The sequence below is a fragment of the Geotrypetes seraphini genome, chromosome 3 (assembly GCF_902459505.1).
Source record: "Geotrypetes seraphini chromosome 3, aGeoSer1.1, whole genome shotgun sequence".
In the NCBI taxonomy this organism is placed as follows: domain Eukaryota; kingdom Metazoa; phylum Chordata; class Amphibia; order Gymnophiona; family Dermophiidae; genus Geotrypetes; species Geotrypetes seraphini.
The window spans coordinates 271,879,354-271,898,024 of NC_047086.1; the positions used below are offsets into that span (position 1 = coordinate 271,879,354).

At 41.4% G+C, this 18,671-nt stretch overlaps 1 protein-coding gene across 7 annotated transcripts in view; it reads left to right on the plus strand.

Annotated features, from left to right (window-relative positions):
• The window catches only part of RMDN2 (regulator of microtubule dynamics 2), a 384,366-nt gene extending 373,048 nt beyond the window's left edge, over nt 1-11,318 (plus strand). For all 7 annotated transcript variants that reach the window (XM_033936827.1, XM_033936826.1, XM_033936825.1 and 4 more), the window contains one exon: nt 11,092-11,318. In XM_033936827.1, coding sequence (XP_033792718.1) covers nt 11,092-11,145 — 54 coding nt within the window. In that variant the 3' untranslated portion in view covers nt 11,146-11,318. The remainder of the gene's footprint in view (nt 1-11,091) is intronic.
• The last annotated feature ends 7,353 nt before the right edge of the window (nt 11,319-18,671 follow it).

Below are 18,671 nucleotides of genomic sequence, written 5' to 3' on the forward strand. Positions count from 1 at the left end.
TCACAAGGCTGGCAAAACGATGGATGATTTGATGCAATTGAGGTTTCAGTGCATAGACAATCCACCCTACTCACCAGATCTTGCTCCATCTGACTATTTTCTGATTCCAAATGTTAAAAAGAGTTTGAAAGGGCAACAATTTTTGAGTGATTAGGAAGTGATTGGAGCAGCAGAGCAGTATTTCAGTGACCAGACATCAGAATATTTTTGGAAGGGTTACAGAAACTTCAGACATAATGTGCCAAGTGTGTTAAACTTAGGAGTGAATATGGGGAATAACTTGTTTCTCCAATTCTCTACAGGAAGGAGTATATCCAGATGGATGTAAACAATCCACTATTAAACCAATAAAGAAGAAGCAAGGTGTAAGCGCTGATTAGATGACTAATTATTGGCCCAATATCTACTGTCCCATTTCTAGGAAAAGTTTCAGAAAAAAACAATATTATCTCAGTTAGTCAAATTTGTTGACCAGAAGGAATGTCTAAACCAGGGGTGCCCATACATTTTGGGCTTGCGAGCTACTTTTAAAATGATCAAGTCAAAATGATCTACCAACAATAAAATTTAACAAAACACAAAGCACACTGTATGCAGAGAAAATGTTAATTATCATTTATATTCCAGGGTTTTTTCAAAGAGGTCAAGGCAGATGACTCTATGCACTGTCACCTCAGTAACAACCATACAAAAATAGACAAATATAACTGCCTCACTTTTTACTAAACCACGATAGCAATTTTTAGCGCAGGGAGCTGCGCTAAATGCCCACACTGCTCTCAATGCGCTAAATGCCCCACACTGCTCTCAATGCTCATAGGCTCCCTGCGCTAAAAACCGCTATTGCAGTTTAGTAAAAGGGGGGCCATAGTGCAAAATATAGACAGCAGATATAAATTCTCACTAAATTGAAAATAAAATCATTTTCCTATCTTTGTTTGGTGATTTCATGAGTTTCTGGTTGCACTTTCTTTTTCTGACTGTGCATCCAATATTTCTTCCCTTCTTTCAGCCTTTATGCTTCCTCTCCTCCAGACCTTATTTCCTCCCCAAAATTTTTCTTCCTCTCTCCCTGCCCTTTCTTTCTCCCTGCCTCCCTTTTTTTTCTCTTCATGCCCCCTTTCTTTCTTTCTGTTTCCCATCTTTCCTTCTGTCTCCCTCCCTTTCTTTATTTCTCCCTGCCCTTCCCTAGCCACTGCCACCGCCATCGGGGAACAGGCGCCCAAACCACCGCCATCCCAAGCTCTCCCTGCTTCCTTGCATCAGGCCAACCAGCCTCCCTCTCCCCGACGTTAATTCCGCCATCGGAGAGGAAATTCCAGGCCAGTCAGGCAGCGATTGGCTGGCCCGGAACTTCCTCTCCGACGGCAGAATTAACATCTGGGAGAGGAAGGCTGATCGGCCCAGTAGATTGTGAAGGCAGCACGAGTCTATCACGGAGCCCGGGATGGACTCCGCGATTGACTCACTTTGTCTTCGTGATCTACCAGTCGATCACGATCGACCTATTAGGCACCCCTGGTCTAAACCATCACCAGTTTGGGTTTCAACATGCCTATAGTGTAGAACTTTTGTTAATGTCCATTGTGGATGATTTACGGCAGGGTATGGATGAACATGTAACATGCATGGTTTTGATTGACGCGTCTAGTGCTTTTGATTCTGTTAATTTAAATTAGTTATTGAGAAAATTGGAAAATCTAGATATGACAGGTACTGTTTTACAATGGTTTAAACTGTACCTGTTCGATCATACTTTTAGAGCATACGATGGTTGTACGGCATCAAAGGAGGCTTCAGTCGGGAGGGATATGCCCCAAGGATCTGCACTATCAGTACTTTTGTTTAATATCTGTGTGGCGTCCTTAGGGGAAGTGTTTGGACAACTACAAGTCTCATATCAACAATATGCCGATGATCTATTTTTCCTTCCAGTACATAAGTTGGGGATGGATTTGCGATAGACGAATGGATGCGCAATCATGGTTTATGTCTAAATTTAGGGGAAACAGAGGTAATGTTTGAGGGGAAAAGTGAGGAAGAGATGTGGTCTGATTTCCTGTGTGTGTTAGGGATAACACTACCTGTGAGGAAGGAAATAACCATTTTAAGAGTTGTTTTAGATTCAGGTCTAACCATGAAGTTACAAATAGTTAAGACTGTGAAGGTATGTTTTAGTCAAATTTGCATGCTTCATTGCTTAAAACCTCTGATTTAGCCTTCTGATTTTAGAACCTTTGTACAAGGGATGGTTTTATCAAGATTGGACTATTGTAATACCCTATACCTTGGAATTACTAAGACAAGAGGAAGAGTGTTACAACCGATACAAAAAGCTGCAGCTAGGCTAGTACTGGGTATCGATAGGATGACATACACAATGTCAATTTTGAAAAAAATATACTGGCTACCAGTTCTGTTTCAGGTACAACATAAGGTTATTTCTATGATCCATCGAACTATTTATCATCAAACACCATGGTATTTTCATCAAGTCATGGCAATCTATAAACCAAATAGATCCTTACGATCTGAAAACAAAAGGCTATTAAATCCAAAAATGCAGGGCAACAATGCAGATACTAGAGAAATGACATTCTGTATTGCTGGAATTAAGATGTGGAATGCTTTGGTGGGTCAATTACGACTGTGTTGATCAACTCCAGTTTAAGAAACAGCTAAAAGCTCAGTTGTTCATCACTGCATTTTTGTGACCTATAAGTTATTTGAACAGAAGAGTTTATTTATCTATGAGGATTTTAACATTTTAGTTTGTTATTAATATTATGTTTTTCTTAACAGATGTGAACTGTTTAGTTCTATAAAGGTATAGAAAAATTTTAAATAAAGGTGGTAAAAGGAAAATAAATTGATGAAAAACAATCTGGGAATAAGAATAGAACAGGAAGCAATAAAGCCCACAAACAGGCAGGCTGCTGATCCTTTGCGAAATTACATTACATTACATTAATGACTTCTATTCCGCCTGTATCTTGCAGTTTTAAGCGGATTACAGTAGAAGACATCACACCAGAGGCTATATTAATCCAATAGATTTCTGGTCACAATATGAATTGCAATCAGAGATAGAAGAAGGAATCGATTTCTGGGATCACTGGATGACAACCAGCACATCCATTTTAGATAAAATCGCCCCTATACGCAATAGCAAAAGCAATGCAAATAAATATAACAAACGGTTTGACACCGAACTTCTAAAACTGAAACAACTAGCTAGACGACTAGAAAGAACTTGGAAAAAAACAGGAGAACTAACAGACTGTAACAAATGGAGAGCTAACATAAAAATCTACAAACAAATGATAAAAGACAAACGTAAAGCATTCTACTCAATTAAAATCAACTCATCTTGTAATGGTTCACAAGGAATCAATACAAAAGAGCTATTCAACCTGATCACAAATTTATTTGACACCGCTCACTACACCACACCCACATACAACTCCAAGTTACACTCTGCAAATGACTTAGCACTACACTTCGATTCGAAAATTAAAAACCTTACCTTTAGTATTTAATCTATCGTTGATGCAATATTTGGCTCATAACCTAAAAACTGGGAAGTTCCTCTCTAATAATGGTCACATAATAATAACCCCAATTCAAAAAAAATCAAAAAGAATCTTCAGCTATAATATCCAACTACAGACCAGTAGCATCCATTCCGTTTATTGTAAAAATTATGGAGGAATTGGTACACATCCAACTGATGGATTATCTGGATCAGTTCTCTCTCCTACATGAAACTCAATCCGGTTTTAGACCGTTATTCAGTACTGAGACAGTAATTGCGGCTATTTTAGACAATCTGCGCCTACTATTTAGTAAGGGCCTTAATGCCCTGGTTATGCAATTCGATATGAGTTCTGCCTTTGATCTAGTAGACCACGGGAAACTGCTGCAATGCCTAGACGCCATTGGTATCAGGGACGAGGTGCTGAATTGGTTCCGTGGCTTGCTTATGTCCCACACTTATCAAGTACGTTTTAATTATGAACTTTCAGATACCTGGAGCAATCCATCCGGTGTGCCACAAGGGTCTCCGCTATCTCCATTGCTCTTCAATGTCTACATGTCCTCACTAGGCACGCAGCTAACCCAGTTAGGGATAAAACTATTTAGTTATGCAGATGATTTTACGATCATCATCCCATTCGTTAAAGCTTCAGAAGCCATAAACGTGATGGAGCACTGGATGACAACTTAATTCAGAAAAGACAACTTTCTTCGTTGCTTCGCCACATCCGCTTGACACCAAATTACCACTATGTATCAATAATCTTAATTACCCTATCCAACCTACCATAAAGATACTAGGTGTAACTTTGGATCAATGCCTAACCATGAGAGACCAGGTGGACTCCTTGATCAGAAAGGGATTTTTCACTCTCTGGAAACTCAGATCCATTAAAGCTTATTCCGATACAGCGGCATTCAGAACCCTAGTCCAATCCCTCGTACTGAGTCTACTTGACTACTGTAACATCGCCTATTTATCAATTTCCCAAAAGAACATACAGCGTTTACAATTGATGCAAAATGCAGCGGTCAAACTGATCTTTGGGCTACATTGGCTGCCAATGGAGGCGCGCATAAAGTTTAAATTTGCCTGCTTCTGCTTCAAAGCACTACACGGACTTGCCCCTAAATATATAACTGCCTTTTCGTCTTCTCAGCCAACAGACACAAGAGAAGCTCACATTCCAACTTCGTTTCCCCCACAGTGAGAGGTTGTAAACTGAAAAAAACATCATGAACATCTTCTCTCGCACCAAGCAGCATCATGGGGTAAAGACCTAGAACAATTGCTTTCGCCCACTACTTATGAGGAATTTAGGAAACGTCTGAAAACACACCTGTTCCTAAAGTATCTAGACAACTGATCCTCTCTTCTCTCTCCCCTCTATAGCGATTAACTTGTTCTATTGATCACTCTCTCCTCAAAAATGGATTTCCTGTCCTATTAACCCTCTTTCTTCCTCCCCTCTTAAAGTCAATCAATTTGTACCTTTGCTTAATCTTTGTAAACCGCATAGAACTTCACGGTATTGCGGTATATAAGCTGTTATTATTATTATTATAGCTGAACATTTCCAGGAAGTTACAATTTAGGGTCGGTTACATAGAGGCATTGGTGAGAGATAGAAGGAAGGGTGGAGAATTGAGGTTTACTTGTAGGGAAGATGCAGTTTGGGGTAGGTTAATTGATAGAGTCATTGAGGAGATATTATTAGAGGGGTAGGAGGTCAGCTGGAAATTTGCAAGGAGGAGGGAGGATGCAAGGGGGGGGTAAGAAGGCTGTATAGATCTTTTGAATGTGTCTCTAGTGCTGCTACTGTTTTAAATTGGTTGGTTAAGCAATAATAGCTCGTGACTGGAAGCTGCAGTGGAAAGTTGTGAAAAAATAAAAATATCTCTTGATAGTCATATAGAGAGTCGCAAGTAGATGACCACAGTGTTCTCAAAAAAGAATTTTATGTGGGATAGAAACATAGAATATGTCGGCAGAAAAGGGCCTTCGGCCCAACAAGTCTGCCCATTCAAATAACCTTCCCCTCTAAGTTCTTCTTTGAAGTGAGCCCATGTGTTGATCCCATTTGTTCTTAAAGTCAGTCACGTTACTGGCCTCAACTACCTGAAGTGGAAGATCGTTCCAATGGCCAACCACCCTTTCCGTGAAGAAGTACTTCCTAGTGTCACTATGGAATTTCCCGCCCCTGATTTTTAGCGGATGCCCTCTTGTCACCTTAGGGCCTTTAAGGAAGATGTCTTCTTCCACCTCAATACGGCCAGTAACGTATTTGAACGTCCTTGAGAGAGTAAAGGTGCAACTTACCTAGACATAGGATGGTGATGGAACAGCATTGTGAAAATGAAATTGCACACTTTTTTTTTCTGTAGTTTACTTGTTTGACATGGAAATTTCATACAATTGTTTTTTGTGTCCTGTATAAATTTCTCTGCTTTTTTCATTCCAGACCTCTCATAAGTTCTATTACCAGTTCACAGTCCCTCTTTTTGCTTACAAACTTATCCAATGTTCTGCTTCCCTCTCTGCCTAATCTTGTCCAGGGGTGGATTGACCATACAGACAACCAGACAGTGCCTTAAGGCCCAAATCAGTGTGTGTGTTTGTGGAAGGGGGGGAAGTGCTTTCCACAAGCTGTCTGCCATGGACCTTGAGGCCTGTTCTCTACTTGTCCTGCTCCTTCCAATATAATTTCCTACTTCAGCAAGGATGGGATGCAGAAGAGAGCAAGCTGTGAGCTCAACGGCATCCAGCTCGTGGGAAATGCTGCAACTTCACTGCCCTGCAGAAACAGGGGCCTTATTGTCCTGAAGGGGACCATGCCTGGTGTTCTGGGTCCAGAAATCTTATTGCCCAAGGGTTCAAATCAATTTCAAGTTTCAAGTTTATTAGGATTTTATATACCGCCTATCAAGGTTATCTAAGCGTTTTTTACAATCAGGTACTCAAGCATTTTCCCTATCTGTCCGGGTGAGCTCACAATCTATCTAACGTACCTGGGGCTATGGAGGACTGAGTGACTTGCCCAGGGTCACAAGGAGCAGCACGGGGTTTGAACCCACAACCCCAGGGTGCTGAGGCAAATGCAACCACTGATGTAGATCCAACCACTGTGCCACACACTCCTCTCTGCCACACTCCAGTCTGCCACTGATCTTCTCACTGTTCCATAATCTCAATATTTCTGCTCTACATCAGATTCTTTCTTAATTTGGGGCCTTCTCTATCCTGTACTCCTTTGATGATAATCTTATATATGATTTTGTAATTGTTTTGATTTACTCCATATACACCAGCTATTAGCTTTATTGGCAGATCAAAATTAAAAATGGAATGAAATAGGTTTTCCTGATATGTTCCTGATATGTTCTCTTAGGCTTCCGCGGCTGGCGTCATGATTGTAGCAGGTTTCCAGGTCTTGCCATGTCTATGTAGAAAGAACTGACATTTCAGCCATTATGCATGATGGCTGAAACGTCAGTTCTTTCTACACAGACGTGGCAAGACCAGAAACTGCTACAATCATGCTACTAATATGCATGCCTAAGTTTCCTGGGAATGATTTTCAAAGCAAGTAATGCATTTGTCAGCAGGTAGCACATGCATAACTCCCTTATCTGTGTAGTTTCATAAATTATACAAATAATGTTGGGCTGTGAAACTTACTAAACAGATAGCATTCATAAAATAAGGGGCCAGCTTAGGGGGGGCAGAGCTGGTAATTCTTTGCTTAATGGTAATATATGTCTGAAACAGAAAAGTTATCCATTCAGTTTAGACCCGTAAATAGTAGGCCTAAAATAAACAATCGTCAGCATATTCAATGGCATTACTTGAATAGATAATGCTTCTGAATACATGTAGAAGTTTAAGCACCCAAGTCACTGCTTAAATTTATACAGAGATTGCTTTGGCAGAATATCAGGACCCTCTTTTTATGGTGACAACTACTTGCATCTTCCAACTGGATTAAACTAAAGAAACACATAATCCACCTCAATGGTACCTCCATTTTGGTTAAGAAGTAGGATGATATGGTTTTGCATTTGCACCATCCTTTTATTCTGAATGCAGTACAGATTTGGTTCTATGCAGATAATGCTGCTGAAAATTAACTCGCTATGGGTGTAATTCCATAAAGAAGGAACCAAGATTAGGCACCAGAAACATACATAAATAACCTGAATACTTGTATATTCTCATGCATAATGGCCAATATTCCATCTATAGTATTCTGTAAGATGGTACCTACAGTAAATGTAATTGTGCAGATTTTGAAGGTGGCAGATATATGGACCTAGGAGGAGAACACAGTTTTGTGCATAGATTAGAGTATAATTTTGTGCATTTGTTGGCAATCTACAGAATAATAAGTACAAGTATTTACACCAAATTTATGGCCAGCATAAATGCTTTGCCTAACCATATATGTGTGTACATACCTGATTATGCTGGGAGTCTATAAAGGAAAGTAAGTGTCTACTTTCCTTTTTAGAATAGGATCCCAATAGACACTTTCTAGGTACTATGAGGGGTGTTCAATAATTTATCTACCTGAGGAAAGTCGCAAGTGTGTTGAAACAAGTCTGTACATGTTGTAACATGTCTCAAAGCTACTCAAACAGCTGCTTCTTCAAGACAATGCACTGGTGCACATGTCACAACAATCGCAGGCTGCCATCCAAGAATGTGGGTTTCAGCAGATGAACCATCCACCCTTCAGTCCTAAACTGGATCCCTCGGATTTCTTGTTCCAAGTTTTGAAGAAGTCTCTCCGTGGACAGCAGTTTTCAAGTGATGAAGATGTCAAGGAAGCTGTGACAACCTGGTTTGAAGGTCAAACACAAGAATCCTCTTCAAAGGGGTTAAAGTCATTGCAGGAAAAGTGGATGAAATGTATGGAGCTATCAGGGGACTAAATTTAAAAACACAATTCTTTTTTTAACTCTTCTTTCCTACTAAGATAGATAAATTATTGAATGTCCCTTGTACTTTATAGAATTCATGCCTCCTACAGAGTGCAAAGGCAGAATAAGAGCATTCCTTTATACTATATGGATAGCGGTAATAGCAGCTGTCTGTACAATTAAGTGGTTTAAGTTAAAAACCATAAAAATGCTGCAATAACTTTCAGCACTTATGAGTAGATACAGGTATAGCAGCTGAGGTAAGCACTCTCTACATGTATCTGCTATCATTGCCTATCAGGATAGCAGCACTGAATATATGAAGACATTTTAAATACCAAAGCCCATGTTTAAAAAAATCATGATGTTTAAATGTTGTTAAGGATGTGTATTCACTTGAAACAAACAAAACCTAAACATCAGAATAACAGATTTCTTTCCATTATTAAATTTCTGCCTTTTTCCTCCTATGTCAATAGCTATCATGAGAGTATGTTATAGTGAGCTGTTGCCTAGCTGTGTTTTATAATCTTAGTTCCTATTTTCTGATTGGCTCTTTACTTTCACTAATCCTTGTTTGCCTATTTGTGCTGGAGATACTATGACATTAAGACTTACTTTGAACATTCCTAGTTCTTTTTTTGTTCTAGTCTAGTTTTCAAAGCCTTAATAGTTCCTTCTAGGGACTGTGAAAGTATGAACCTGCCAAAATAAAGATACTGAAACACTAGTTCATCCACCTAATAAAAAAGCTAATGGAAGAACTCAGCTAAATCTGAGTCTAACCTAAAAAGACAGGAAAAAATCCATCTGAAATGTAAGGTTTTCTTTTCAATGTCAAGGCTTTTTTTTAATCTAGTGTTAATAGATATCAGGCACAAGTTAGTTTTGAACCTGTGACCTTTGGATTAGGAGATAGCTGTTCTACCTCTTGAGAATCTGCTATAGTTAGTCTTGTCTGGCTGTGTCTTATGTTTCAGAGAGTTCTTGTCCAGTTCTGCCCTAAAAAAAATTATAAAAACAAAGTGAAACAAAATGAAAAAGCCTGTAAATGACACAGGGAACTAAACAAAATGAAAGGTTTTTGCCTGCAAATCTCTATTTTTGTAGTATCCTGTTTGCTACTGGAAGCTAGATGTGTATTTGACATTGCGAAAAACAATTTCTACTTACCAAGTTAACATAGTTTTAGAAGGTATGGGATATAACCCCCCCCCCCCCTTTTTATAAAACTGTGATAGCGGTTTTTAGCACAGGCTGGTGCAATGAAAGCTTTGCAGTGCTCCCGCCAGACAAGCAGACTTCTTCCCTAAAGACTCCAGTCCAGTGAACAGCTATCCCAGTGTAAAATTTCCTATTGGATGATGAACAATCTGTTGTGAATTGCTACCAGTTTCAGCTTCATCTCTAATTTGAAGTGAACCTATTCTGTGTGGCTGGAGACTAGAACCAGTTCAACAAACACAGGCAACTCCATTGCTCTCATATGCTATATTAACTCAACAACAAAATTTAAGATATGTTTGCATGAGAAGATCTGCAATAGCAACATCCTGTTCTCAGGTTTGCTGCTTCATTTGGTTTACTGAGGAATCATTTACATCTCTCTGCTTTTACATTTTACTTTTAACTACACACATCAGATGTACCATGTTTCCCCGAAAATAAGACCTACCACCGAAAATCATGCTAGGGCTATAAGCCAGGGGTGTCCAACCTTTTGGCTTCCTTAGGCCACATTGGTCGGAAAAAATGTTTCTGGGGCCGCACAAACGCTGCAGCAAGACAGGAGGGAGCCGGCAAGACGGGGGCAGAAGAGGAAAACACTGCATCGCTCTTAAATGGGGCCACACAAAATACTTCACAGGGCTGCATGTGGCCCTTGGGCCGCAGGTTGGACACCCCTGATATATTACAAAGCGATAAACAGTAAAAAAAAAATGGGGGAGACAGATGATTATTTTGGGAATTGGGACATACTTTCATCATGAAGGAAATAGAGGGAGGAACTACAAATTAGTTTAGGAAAGAAAACGAAGAAGGGAAAAAACAAGGGAATTTAATTGATCAAGGCTCTAAGTGGAGATGTCAAATGGACTCTAGAATCAGATCAATTAAAGGTGACCCTGAATAGGTAGCTTTTTAATTTCGCTTTCAAAGGTTTTTTCTTCCCTTACCAGGGTTGGAAGCAGGTTCCAAATTTGAGGAGCAGTAACTGAGAAAAGTGTGTTGTTGAATATCACCATAGACTGCTAAAGTGAACGCTGGTTATTTTGTAGGTGCTCTGGAGACAAAATCAATAATTATGTGGTTAAGTGCGCAGATTGGACCACATAAAACAAAGTCTCATCTTTAGGCAGTGTCACTTAGGCAGTTAAAAGCTGAATATCATACTTAATTGCATAAACCCGGATAATCAATGTTGGTACCTGGCATCAAATATCTGGGAATAAAGCTACCAGCAGCTAAAAACCGCTCACTGCCACCAGCTGAATATCTACCCCTCAATTTATATATCTATGTGATTTTCTTTCTTGACTTCTGTAACAAGGATATCCTTGTATGTATTAACACAAATAAAAAGGAAGTCAGAAGTGATAAAAGTAATTGCTTTTTGTTTTTGTTCCTTCCTAGGATTATGCGGCTGATAAAGATTTAGATGGCTTACTTTCCTCCATGGAGCACTAACAAGAATATTCCACAGTCTGAGTGTATACTGTGATAATATTTTACAACATGGTTAAACTTTATAAATATAGATGATGCACTGATATGATGGATAAAAATTTTCATATAGTTTTTTCTGATGTTTAAATTGTATACATTATAAAGTTTGAAATATCAATAAAGATTTATAAAAAAAAAAAAATGTGCCGAGGTGAAATATTTCTCCTCTTTGTAGCTTTTTTTAATTCCTGCATTATGTTGAGAGACCACCATAATTTTTCTGAGGGCTAATCTGTAATATTTTCTACAAATTTTGGCATGTGAACCTCAGCAAAATTAAATAAAATGCTGTGCAGTCATTTTCTTTTCCTGTTATTGAAATGCTGATACAGTATTTAAAATTTGGTACTTGAAATCTACTCAGGCCATAATTATAAATATCAAACCAATGAATGAGAATATTTCTCCTAATAACATACTGTACAGGTTGCTTATATACCCCCCTCTCCTTTTACAGTTTCTGGCACCAGTTACAAAGGTAACATCTCCAACACTCATAGAATTCCTATGAGCGTTGGAGCTATTACCGCCGCAGCCGGTGCTAAAAACACACTACAGTTTTGTAAAAGGGGTGGATAATTAGTCTAAAAATGATGCATGCAGCTTATACCAATGTTCTTCAACCACCGGTCCATGGACCAGTGCCGGTCCACAGAAATTTCCTGCCGGTCCACAGGGCCAGCACATGCATCAGGCCCAAAACTGTTCTTCAACCGCCGGTCCACGGTGCGATCGATGCGGCGTTATCTTCGAGCCAGCTCCCTCTTCCTAACTGATTCAGTGCACAAAGCCACGGGCAGTGGCTCCTACGGGCATCTTGCGCCTGAACCAGAAGCCTTCTCTCTGACGTTGCAACGTCAGAGGGAAGGCTTCCAGATGAGGCACGGGACGTGCAAGGTGCAATTAGTACTATTATGGGGGTGGGGTCTGGGGTGGAGATTGGGTAGAGATGGGCGGGGTCTGGCCCACGACTTAGCCCAGTGTTCTTCAACTGCCAGTCCACGGACCAATGCTGGTCCACAGAATAATTCTTTTATTTCTGCCGATCCATAGGTGTAAAAAGGTTGAAAAACACTGGCTTATAACACACAATGAACTTATTGTATAATACATATTTATTAAACAAATGACTTTTTGATTGAACCATTCTAGCTAATTCATTTCCAGAGGGGTGATTAATGTGCTGGACTAGATAAAATATACAAATATAATCAAATCAGCCATTTTAGGGACCCTTGTACTACAGGGCAATAGAATCTGGACTTAGCGCATACTTATGTGGAACTTTGCTGAATGCTAAGCCCAGATGCAATGCGACAGTATTTAGGGCTTATTCATTTTTATCTTTTAATTTTGCAGTTCCTAGTTTTTCCACTACTTTGTGGGACTCGCAAAACATTAATGTTGAGCACTTATCATCTCCTCTTTAGGAGTCACTAGATGCTCCTGCATTAACTCAGCATTAGACAGTTAGGCCCAGATTCTCAAAACTTTAAACACCATCTCTAAACTGTTATCCAATGGTTTAACCTGCACACATTTTAGCGATGGATTATCAAATAACGGGAGAGATGCCCACTTCTCTTCAGCCACAAATAAGCCCCCCCCCCCCTCGCAGCAGGAGAGATGCCTATTCTCTCCTATAGAAACATGATGGCAGATAAAGGCCAAATGGCCCATCTAGTCTGCCCATCCGCAGTAACCATTATCGCTTTCTCTCTCTGAGAGATCCCACATGCCTATCCCAGGCCCTCTTGAATTCAGACACAGTCTCTGTTTCCACCACCTCTTCCAAGAGACTGTTCCACGCATCTACCACCCTTTTCGTAAAAAAGTATTTCCTCAGATTACTCCGGAGCCTATCATCTCTTAATTTCATCCTATGCGCTCTCATTGCAGAGTGTCCTTTCAAATGAAAGAGATTCGACTCATGCACATTTATATTATGTAGATTTTTAAATGTCTCTATCATATCTCCCTTCTCCCACCTTTCCTCCAAAGTCTTTAAGTCTGTCCCGATACACCTTTTCACGAAGACCACACACCGACTTCATCCTTTTTATATCTTTTTGAAGGTGTAGCCTCCAGAATTATACACAATATTTTATATGAAGTCTCACCAGAGTCTTATACAGAGGCATCAATACCTCCTTTTTCCTACTCGCCATACCTCTCCCTATGTAGCCTAGAATCCTTCTAGCTTTCGCCATCACCTTTTCAACCCGAGTCCCGCTCTTCCGTCTTGTACATAAGTTCTTCACCCCCTAAACTGTACCATTCCCTCTGGTTTTTGCAGCCCAAATGCATTTCTTAGCATTAAATTTTAGCTGCCACATTTCAGACCATTCTTCAAGCTTCACCAGATCTTTCTTCATGTTATTCACACCATCCAGCGTGCCTACTCTATTACAGATTTTGGTATCATCCACAAAGAGGCAAATCTTACCCTTCAGCCCTTCAGCAATATCATTTATAAAAATGTTAAAAAGAACAGGCCCAAGAACAGAACCTTGAGGCAAACCACTGGTAACATCCCTTTCCTCAGAGCGATCTCCATTGATTACTACCCTCTATCGCCTTCCACTCAACCAGTTCCTGACCCAGCCCGCCACTTTGGGACCCATCCCAAGTGCTCTCAGTTTATTTATCAGATGTTCGTGTAGAACACTGTCAAAGGCTTTGCTAAAATCTAAATACACCACATCTAGCGCACATCCTCTATCCAATTCTCTGGTCACCCAGTCAAAGAAATTGATCAGATTTGTCTGACAAGACCTGTCTCTAGTGAATCAATATTGCCTTCAGTCCTGTAATCCACAGGATTCCAGACACTTGACCATTCTCTGTTTTAAAAGTGTTTCCATTAATTTGCTTACCTCAGAAGTCGGACTTACCGGCTTGTAATTCCCTACTTCTTCCTTACTTCTACTTTTTTGGAGAGGGACCACATCCGCCCTTCTCCAGTCCTCTGGTACCACTCCCGACTCCAGAGACTCATTGAAAAGTTCAATCAGTGGAGCTACCAGAACTTCCCTAAGTTCCATCAGCACCCTCGGATGTACACCATCCAGCCCCATTGCTTTGTATACCTTTATTTTAGCTAGCTCCTTAAGAACGCAACCCTTTGAAAATCAATCAGTGTCTATTACTCCTCCATCCCTATTCACATTTGTCTTCTGCAGTCCCGCTCCCAGCGGTTTAGCCATGAACACAGAACAGAAATATTTGTTAAGCAATTTGGCCTTTTCTTTTTATCAGCTTCTACATATTCCTCCCATTCACCTTTGAGTCTCACAATGCCACTTTTGCACTTCTTCCTAGCACTAATATATCTAAAATATGTCTTGTCTCCCCATTTACCGTCTCAGCTATTTTTTCTTCCATTTGCATCTTTGCTTTCCTGACTACACCACCAGTCTCTCTTAACTTTTCCAGATATTTATGCCTCTCTTCCTCTTTCTGCGATCTTTTGTAGTCTTATTCCTTACCTTCTCATCTACTACGTTTGAGAACCATAGTGGCCTTCTTTTCCTCTTACTTTTACTTACTTGCCTCACAAAAAGGTTTGTCGCCCTTACAATCACTCCTTTCAGTTTTGCCCACATTTCCACTCCTTCCAGTTGTTTCCACCCAATTACTTGACATAAACCCCCCTCCAAAGTTACTTTTTTTAAAGTCTAGAACCTTTGCTTTTGAATGAGCCCTCTCTATACCCATCTTAATATTAAACCATACCATGCAGTGATCACTGGATGCCAGATGATCACCCACTGCAACATCAGAAACACTTTCCCCTTTTGTAAGCACTAAGTCCAGTATGACTCCATCCTGCGTGGGTTCCATTACCAACTGCTAGAACAGTTCTTCTTGAAGAGAATCCAGGATCTCCCTACTTCTAGAAGACCCCGCAATAGGGATACCCTAATCAACATCCGTCATGTTAAAATCACCTATTAGCAAGACTTCCCCTTTTTTAGAGATATTCTGAATGTCTACTATTAAATCTCTACTTCTTCCGTCTGTGAAGGAGGCCTGTATATCACACCAATGTAAATATATTCACCATTCCCTCTTTCCAAATTGATCCACAGTGCCTCTTCTGTGCCCTGCAAATCCTGCAATCGTGTGGCTTTAATATGATCTTTAACATATAGCGCTACTCCCTTTCCTTTCCTTCCTACCCTGTCTTACCTGAACAGATTATAGCCCAATATAACTACATCCCAGTCATGGTTCTCTGTGAACCACGTCTCCATGATCGCCACTATATCCAACTACTCTTCTTCCATCACAGCTTCTAGATCCAGAATCTTGTTTCCCGTACTTCAAGCATTAGTATATACTGCTTTCCAGACATTGCACCCTTTTCTCATACGTGTAGAGGTATTCAGTGATTTACTTACCTGAGGGCTTATGCTCACCTGGGAGTTTTGATCACCCTATCCCATCACTTCTAGTTTAAAGCCCTCTTCAGTAGATTAGCCAGCCTGCTGGCAAAGACACTTCTTCCCTTCTTTGATAGATGCACACCTTCTCTGCTCAGCAGCCCTTGGAAAATCATTCCATGGGCCAAGAAGCCAAAACTCTGTTGACGACACCATCCACGTAACCACGCATTCATCTCCAGGATGCAAGCTTCTCTGCCCTGGCCTTTACCCTTGACAGGGAAGATGGACGAGAATAATACCTGCGCACCTGATTACTTCACCTTCTCTCTCAAAGCTACAAAGTCATTTTGAAACGTTTGTAGGGGTACCTGGCAGTATCGTTAGTGCTAATGTGGATGAGCAGCTTGGAATAGTAGTCATCAGGCTTGATGAGTCTCGGCAAGCTCTGCGTAACATCTTGGATTTTGGCACCAGGTAGAGAACATACCTCTCGTGATATCATGTCTAGTCTGCAGATGGACGCTTCTATACCCCTCAGAAGGGAATCGCAAACTACCAGTACCTTATGCCTCCTAGTGGTCACAAATCCAGTAATTTTGGGGATCTCAAGCTTTGGTCCTTCCTCTCCTTGGGATGCTCTCATCTCCACTTCCAGGACAGCTTACTGGTTCTTCATTTCAAGGGCGGGGGAGGTCACAGTACCAGTCTTTCAGTGTTGGAGTTTTCATTACCCTACCCCATCACTTCTAGTTTAAAGCCCTCTTCAGTAGATTAGCCTCTTCTTCCCTACTGCTGAAAATCTTTGACACCTCATGAACCATTTCATCAATGTATCTCATTCTCCCAGATGCTTCTTAGTCTTGCCACCTCCTCTCTCAGTTCCAGTGGCGTACCAAGGGGGGGGCGGGGGAGAGGTTCGCCCCTAGTGCAGCATTAGGGGGGTGCACAGCCGGTCAGGTCTGGAAAATTCCTGGGCTGCAACGGCGACGGCACTCAGCGGCATCGGCACCCCCCCCCCCCCCATGACAGCACTCAAGTTCGGCCTCCTTCCGGCATTAAAAGAACTTCAGATCGGCAACAGGTGCTCATTCAATAGCTTCCCCTGACTCAGCTTCCTGTTTCCGCCCAGGCAGTTCACTCAGAGGGAAGCTTTTGACTGAGGACCTGTTGCCAATCTGAAGTTCTGTTGATGCCAGGGGTAGAAGGAGCCCGTTGCCGATCTTAAGTGTCATTGCGGGAGGGGGGGGGGGCCTTGCCGATCTTGTTGCCAAAATCAGAAAGGTGAGGAAGGGAGAAAGATGGACCTGTGGTGGATGGAGAGATTGAGAGAAGGGGACAGATGATGGAAGTGGGAGGAAAGAGAGAGAAGAGGCAGATGATGGAAGTGGGGGGAAAGAGAGAGAAAGGGCAGATGATGGAAGTGGGGAGAAGGGAGAGCAAATGCTGAATGGAAGTGGAGAAAGAGAACACATACTAGATGGAAGGAGGGATAAAGAAAAAGGACATATGCTGGATGGGGGAAGATAGAGTTAGTGAGATAGTGGAGAGGTGAAGGAAAGGGGTGACATGCTGTGGGTAGACATAGTGAAAAGAGGGAATTTGAGGAATGCATAGTAAGAACAAATTTAATTTAGACGGACACAGAAAATAAAGAAGGAAGACCAGAGAAGGAAAGGGAAGAGAGAGAGTTGCCAGAGAACGGGGAAGGAGACAGAGATATCAGATCTGAGCAGAGGAAATGAGAAGAGAGAGATGCTAAAAACCACAGGGGGGAGGGAAAGAGAGATGAAAGGAGAAAGATGCCAGACTATGAGGGAACAGAGGGCAGATGATAGATGCCAGACCAAAGTGGGGAGGGGTCTAGAGGAGAGATGGCAGGGGGAGACAGACAGTTTCTGGAAGGGGCAGACAGTGGATGGAACGGGTAGATACTGGATTGAAGAGACAGGGCAGACACTGGAAGGAAAAGAGTAAAAAGAAGATAAAAGCAGAAACTAGAGACAACAAAAGGTAGAAAAAAATCATATTATTTCTGTTGTGTCATTAGAATATATCAGATTTGAAATATGTATCCTGCTAGAGACATAACTGGGGATTGCATAGCCCAGGTAGAGCTTCTTTAGCTTCCAGCTGGCTTAGGGCTCTCTCGGACCAGGGAGCATTCCCCTAACACTATTCCTGTCATGGTGACTGCAGTATTCTGTTAGCATGATATTTCTGTGTAACATTCTATAATAATTTGGCTTGTTCAGTTATCTTGATAGTAGAGGGGATATATGTGAAGGGGAGGAGAGACAGGGGTTTTGTTGGTCCTTGCTGTGTATATTTATATTTATAAAATGATAATTGTACAGAATATTGTTTCTTTTTATACTTTAATAAAATATGTTCAATATAAAGTCATAACTGAGACTTATGCGGATCTTGGATCAGATGGTTTGCGGGGACTGAGCTTGCGGAGACGGGACGGAAATGTGTTTTTTAAATTTCAGTCTTAGTAGTTTGCCGGTCCACAAAATAATTTTTTTATTTCTGCCGGTCCACGGGTATAAAAAGGTTGAAAAACACTTCTCTAGAGCAGAGTTGGCAGCTGCGCTGAGGTGCAGGAACATCCCCCGATGACTCATCTGCCGACTTTGCTCTGGAAAAAGTAAGTTATGTCAGAGGGGGTGGACCTGGCAGACACAGTCATCGCGGATCCTTGCCACAACTCCCTGCTTCTTCCGGGTCAACCCCCTCCGACGTAACCTACTTCTTCTGGAGCAAAGCATGGAGTCATCGCGGGACCTTCCAGTATGCGGCTGCCGACTCTGCTCCAGAGCTAGTACGTCAGAGAGGGGTAGACCAGCAGCCGACAGCTATAGTCATCACGAGAAAGGAGCAGGACTGCTGGAATGAAAGAGTGGTGCAGGGAGAGAAAGGGGGCAGGGTGGAATGGAAGGGTGGTGCTGATGGAATTGATGTACAGGGAAAGGGGAGAGAGACATAAGGGGGAAGGATACTGGGTGGAATTGGATTGGAGGGAAAGAAAGGGGCAGATGCTGATTGAAGAGGGGTGGATGGAGAGAGAAAGGGCAGACATTGGATGGTAGTGTGGCG